General features: G+C 39.8%; 3 protein-coding genes across 4 annotated transcripts in view; 2 read left to right on the top strand and 1 right to left on the bottom strand.

The window, feature by feature from the left end:
- LOC127450027 (importin subunit alpha-1-like) overlaps positions 1-3,444 on the top strand; it is a 5,987-nt gene extending 2,543 nt beyond the window's left edge. The window contains exons 7-11 of the mRNA XM_051713733.1: positions 445-708; positions 855-1,088; positions 1,246-1,428; positions 1,524-1,673; positions 3,199-3,444. Coding sequence (XP_051569693.1) covers positions 445-708; positions 855-1,088; positions 1,246-1,428; positions 1,524-1,673; positions 3,199-3,288 — 921 coding nt within the window. The 3' untranslated portion in view covers positions 3,289-3,444. The remainder of the gene's footprint in view (positions 1-444; positions 709-854; positions 1,089-1,245; positions 1,429-1,523; positions 1,674-3,198) is intronic.
- LOC127450051 (testis-expressed protein 33-like) overlaps positions 1-6,000 on the bottom strand; it is a 304,945-nt gene that overhangs the window by 132,471 nt on the left and 166,474 nt on the right. The gene's annotated exons all lie outside the window — the stretch shown is intronic.
- Positions 3,616-6,000, top strand: part of LOC127450018 (E3 ubiquitin-protein ligase SMURF2) — a 74,156-nt gene continuing 71,771 nt past the window's right edge. For both annotated transcript variants that reach the window (XM_051713716.1, XM_051713715.1), the window contains exon 1: positions 3,616-4,036. In XM_051713716.1, the coding sequence (XP_051569676.1) occupies positions 3,985-4,036 (52 nt within the window). In that variant the 5' untranslated portion in view covers positions 3,616-3,984. The remainder of the gene's footprint in view (positions 4,037-6,000) is intronic.

Raw genomic sequence — 6,000 nt, 5'->3', positions numbered from 1 at the left:
TCTGGGTCACTGTAATATCCAACATTGAGATGTATGGAGTTTAATTGGCTAAAGAAGCAATTGAATCAGCCAAAAGTGAAATAAATGGTTGTTTCTTTTAATTATTATTATTTATTTTAAGCTATAGAACAAATTAACAATATTTTAGAGATCACAAGGACTGAGAAATCAATATTCTTTTCAACCTTAATCCATGAATCCTCAAAGTCCCTAAATTGTATTGATTTGAAAGGCTTTGCTTCACTTTTTGGCCCTTAACAATTCTATTTCTTAAATCCATTGTCAAACAAGTCAATATAATTTAAATCTTTTTCCCAATAGATAATTTTTTTTTTTCTCCATACTATTTGTTTTCAATTGTTAAACTGTAGTGAGCATGCTGTACCAGTAGGTGGCATCAAAGCTTTAAAACAATTTGGCCTGACTAGTCGGTTTCTTCTGCAGCCTGGTTACCTGAGGAATGTCACCTGGACTCTGTCAAACCTGTGTCGCAATAAGAACCCTGCACCACCTCTGGATGCGGTGAAACAGATCCTGCCAACTCTTATCCGTCTCCTGCATCATGATGATAAGGAGGTGCTGGCAGACACTTGCTGGGCCTTCTCATACCTGACCGATGGGCCCAATGAAAGAATCGAGGTAGTGGTGGAGACTGGCGTGGTTTCTCAACTCGTGCAGCTACTCGGATCAGGAGAACTGTCCATTGTGGTAAGAACACTATTTTTCACAGGACTGGTCAAAAGTCTAATACAATCTTGTTCACAATGATGTGTAAGCATTTGGCGGGCGGTTGAGCTACAAGATGAAAGTCACAAAATAATGACAGCCTGTCAAAATGGTTTTTCTCTTTTCAGACTCCTTCACTGCGTTCCATCGGTAACATTGTAACCGGTACAGATGAACAGACACAGGCAGTGCTCAACTCTGGCGCTCTCTCAATGTTCCCTGCTCTCTTGCGCCACCACAAGAACAACATTCAAAAGGAGGCCTCCTGGACCCTGTCCAACATTACGGCTGGCAGGGATTTTCAAATTCAGGAGGTCATCAATGCTGGCCTTGTGCCTTGCCTGGTGGAAGTTCTCAGGCGGGTATGTTGCCACAAGTAAACATTGTAAATTGCACATGTATAATGGGTTATAGGTTTCATTTAGTCATATTCCATGAATATCCATTTACTTTATTGTTCATTGGACAGTATAAGGCTTGGTTATCCATGAAAGTGATCTTCGCTCCACTTTTATGCAGGGTGACTACAAGACCCAGAAGGAAGCTGTGTGGGCAGTGACCAACTACACCAGTGGAGGCACAATAGAGCAAGTGATTTATCTTGTTCAAGCCAATGTACTGGAGCCCTTGTTAAATCTGCTCTCTACTAAGGACAGCAAGACCATTCTTGTCATATTGGATGCAATCAGCAATATCTTTTTGGTACGATTCCTTGTACATTTCTGAGGGATTTTTAGTCTTGATTTTCATTTCGAAGCGGACATTTTGAAGTATGCTTTTATGCATATTATTTTTAGGCTGGTGAGAAGATTGGAGAGGTTGATAAGCTGGCTCTGATGATCGAGGAATGTGGTGGGCTGGACAAAATTGAAGCTCTGCAGAGCCATGAAAATGAAATGGTCTACAAAGCCTCCCTCAACCTTATTGAAAAGTACTTCTCTGGAGAGGTCAGTTTAATTTATACAAAACTGGAAATCCCCAATTTGATAGTCCCCCCAATTAGCGGTTCTCACTCTCAATGGGGCACATGGTAAGTTGTGCGTGGATCGCGGAGAATAGCATGAGCCTCCACATTATCACTATAAATGCATTATTTGTACGTCTTATTGTATATTAACATTATTATGTCTGTAGATTTACTGTAAATTCAGTGCGATTTATAAAAAGAATAATTTGTTACAAAAATTAACACACAAGGCCCCCAGACCGTGATAAGGAATATTCTTACTATTGAGGAATTCGAGCTTGAAGTACCACCTGTTTTCAGCAGAGGGTGGTAAGCAAAACTCCATCTGTATAAGCAACACGCAGCTGTACAGTCAACAAACCAAACTCAGGCTTGCTTGACACCAGCGATGACACAATATGACAGTGCTTTCTTGTATTCAAATACAGCTGGATTGAGCGCAGTTCTGAATGCAGAGATGTTACATATTTTTCTAAGTTCCAAACTACATTTAACTTGATACAGCAACCTAAAAACGCTGTGTTTGATGCAACACAACCCAAGTGAGATCTCCACAAGCATCCATCTGACACTTGTGTACATTGACATGTCTTTGGGAAAGCCTTCAGAATAAATGTATTTCGGACACATTGACGAATTCAGTTGCAAAATGGATCGCTGTGGAAATCTGCATTTTTATTACACACAACTGAAGCTAATTATTCAATTAAATATTGTTATTTGAGAGCCTTTCTCAGCAAATGCAGTACTGTGCAAAAGATTTAGGCACTTGTGAAAAATTTTGCATAGTGAGGATTTCTTCAAAAATAATGACATAGTTTTCATTTATCAGTTATTATCAAACAAAGTCCAGTAAACATAAAAAAGATAAATCAATATTCGGTGTGACCACCTTTGCCTTTAAAACAGCACCAATTCTCCTAGGTACACCTGGACACAGTTTTTCTTGGTTGTTGGCAGATAGGATGTTCCAAGCTTCTTGGAGAATTCGCCACAGTTCTTCTGTCTATTTAGGCTGTCTCAATTGCTTCTGTCTCTTTATGTAATCTCAGACTGACATGATGTTCAGTGGGGGGCTTTGTGGGGGCCATGCCATCTGTTGCAGGGCTCCCTGTTCTTCTGTTCTATCCTTTTCTATTTGCAAAAGGAATGTCAATTTCTTATTGACACACTAAAGCTGAAGATATAAATAACCATCTTAAGACAACTGTTTTTGTGCCTAAGACTTTTGCACAGTACCGTATGTTGCGATTAATTCAATTGACTAATCGGCATATGTAATTAAAATTTATTGTTTGATATCCCGCATTTTATGTGATTGACATCCCTAACTTTTATGTGAAATTATTTCCATATTAATTGGTATTGTTACAAGTTTGTGAAGATAAGCCTCTTCAACATGTTTTGCGGTATTAGGCTGCCTGTTATGCATTCTAAGTTTCCTATACTGTACTTTTACAAATTCTTTTTCCTAAATGTATCATTTTTATTTCTCTAACTTGCAGGAGGAAGAGGATGAATGCGTCGCCCCTGAAGCTACAGTTGATGGCTATGCCTTCCAGATTAATGAAAACCAAAGCACTTTCAATTTCTGAATGTTTGATCTGTCATCTTCCTGTATGAATGTTCCTGCGCACCACTTGTCTTGTTTGTGTTTTTGTCTTTTGATGGACCTCATGGTCTGAGTTGTACATACTAAACTGTTTCCATTTTATTTGTTGTAAATAAAATAAAAATGGTAAAGAAACTCCCTTTTGATTTCATGTGTCCTTCTCTAAGCACCAATTTAATATAATATACTGAGCAAATGAGTGTTCTCCATAACCATATGTGGTTTACTAGTGCAGATAAGGGCTCATATGAAGCTTCTCCAATAGCAAGTGGGTCTGATGTCACTGTTTAGGCGGTTTGGTGGCTTAGCAGATGCCAGACACCTGAACAAACCAATTTTCCTCGATTGAGTCGCCTGTAGCTATACAATCCCCCCACCCCCATGTCTCATTGGAATGGTAGCAGCAGGCGAGCGCTGCTCCTACGTTGAACGTGGAGAACTTCACGCGGGCTTTATAATCGGATCTACTGAGGGAACCTCCTGCAGAGCTCTTGGATTTTTACTTTCGCAGACGATGGAAACACGAGGAGTGCGTGTATGAAGACATGGCAGGGCTGTGCACATCCGGGCTACAGTACCGTGACTCCATTATTTTCTGTTCACTGTGAAACTGCAACGAAAAGGCTTCACGCTCAACTCGTTTTTCTGACATCGTAACCCTGGGTTAAGGAAAAAGGACATGTCTAATCAAGGAGTTAGAAGAAATGGACCAGTGAAATTGCGTTTAACAGGTAAGTAATGTACGATATCGCGCAGTTTCAGACGAAACTGGCTAGCTGGCTAACTAGCTATTGCTGTAAATCATGATGAGTTTTAAATCTCCCTGTTTTGGGATTCTATTTAGAACGATTCTGTTGAATTGACGGTTTTGGAATGATTCTTTTTTTTAATTTACTTATGACGTGCAGAATGAAACTGGCGTCTCGTTGCAACATTGTAGCAACATTACTAGGCAGCGTCATAATAGAGCAACATATAAGCGCGAGCGCAACAATACAATTACTTTTACGTTCATTGTTTATATAGTTTCCGCTAAGTTGCGTTGCGAGTGTCGTTAAATTAATTAAATCTAGGCAGCCTATTACATAATGCTCTGCAATAGTACATGAAATACTTGGGCGAATGGCTCCCCTTACAATGTTTTCCTAACCGCCTGCTTGTTGAAATACGTTTAGTATAGCTTTATAATTTCCTTTTTTTTTTTATTATTATTATTATTATTATTATTTTTTTTTTTTTTTTTTATGTAGCCCCAAATTAAATATAGGTGTGAAATAGTAAACTGTAAGGGTTTAATCGCATTATTTATTAAATGTTTGCATAATGTGCCAATACAAACTGTTAAATCAATATATTAGCAGAGAATTGTTGAAAATAGATTTGTTTCTAAAATGACTGTGCAGTATCGTTTACAAAAAACATAAATTGCACTGTTAGAACAAAGGTTTGGCCCTGGTTTACTTTTTGTTAATACATGTTTCTAGATTTGTTTTTCCTATTAAAAAAAAAAAAGAAAAAAGTACAGTATTTACAACTGAACTCCTTGAGGACAGGTTTCTCTTAGGGGAAAATCGAATATGCTTCGAAGTTTCTGTTCATGACCACCGATATATCGGACAATATTTGGGCACTATGCGATTATTGGCATCGGGCGAAAACCGTGTTCGCTTGGCCGATTAGCAGAAGTGTTCGTTTTCCCTTGTGTCAGTTCCAAACTCCACTAATAGATAGTCAAAACTTTCTGTTTTCAAGCTTTTTACCTTAAAGTTTTTTCAAGAGAGTAAATATTGCACAAATAATTGTTTGTTTCACTTTAGAAAGTTTGTGCGCATCTGATTTGCTGTTGTTAAATTGTATTGTTTTTTTTAAATTTTATTTTATTTATCCCCTTTTCTCCCAATTGGAATGCCCAGTTCCCACTACTTAGTCGGTCCTCGTGGTGGTGCGGTTACTCACCTCAATCCGGGTGGCGGAGGACAAGTCTCAGTTGCCTCCGCTTCTGAGACAATCAATCCACGCATCTTATCACGTGGCTCGCTATGCACGACACCGCGGAGACTCCCAGCATGTGGAGGCTCATGCTGTTCTCTGCGATCCACGCACAACTTACCATGTGCTCCATTGAGAGCGAGAACCACTAATCACGACCACGAGGAGGTTACCCCATGTGACTGTACCCTCCCTAGCAACCGGGCCAATATGGTTGCTTAGGAGACCTGGCTGGAGTCACTCAGCACAACCTGGATTCAAACTTGTGACTCCAGGGGTGGTAGTCAGCGTCAGTACTCGCTGAGCTACCCAGGCCCCCAAATTGTATTCTGTTTATCGGCCATCCTGCTGTCTAGATATTGGCATCGGCCATTGAAAAACCTATATCGGTCGACCACTCATCTTTGTTATATTTAAAAAATGAAGTATAGTGTGCAGTGGAATCAACCTCCAAGTATGCACCAGGATCGTGATGTTGTAGAATTGATAATGGCCCATCAGTGTGGCTGGTTGTGGGAGGAAACAGAAGTCTGTGGGACTCTGGAGATGTCTGGCTCTCGCAAATAGAAAGAGCTAATTTTGGTCCCTGGTTGCTGTTGGGCCCTTAAATTAGCTATTTTCACTGCAGCTTGTTGAAGTAAGGATGAAACTCTGCAATGATAACTGGCCTGCGGTATTTTCATAGCTTCCCACTAGTTCCTGCGCT

Source organism: Myxocyprinus asiaticus, chromosome 13 (assembly GCF_019703515.2).
Source record: "Myxocyprinus asiaticus isolate MX2 ecotype Aquarium Trade chromosome 13, UBuf_Myxa_2, whole genome shotgun sequence".
NCBI lineage: Eukaryota > Metazoa > Chordata > Actinopteri > Cypriniformes > Catostomidae > Myxocyprinus > Myxocyprinus asiaticus.
Note: the sequence above shows the minus strand (reverse complement) of the source record. Positions and strands in the feature narration are given on the sequence as shown.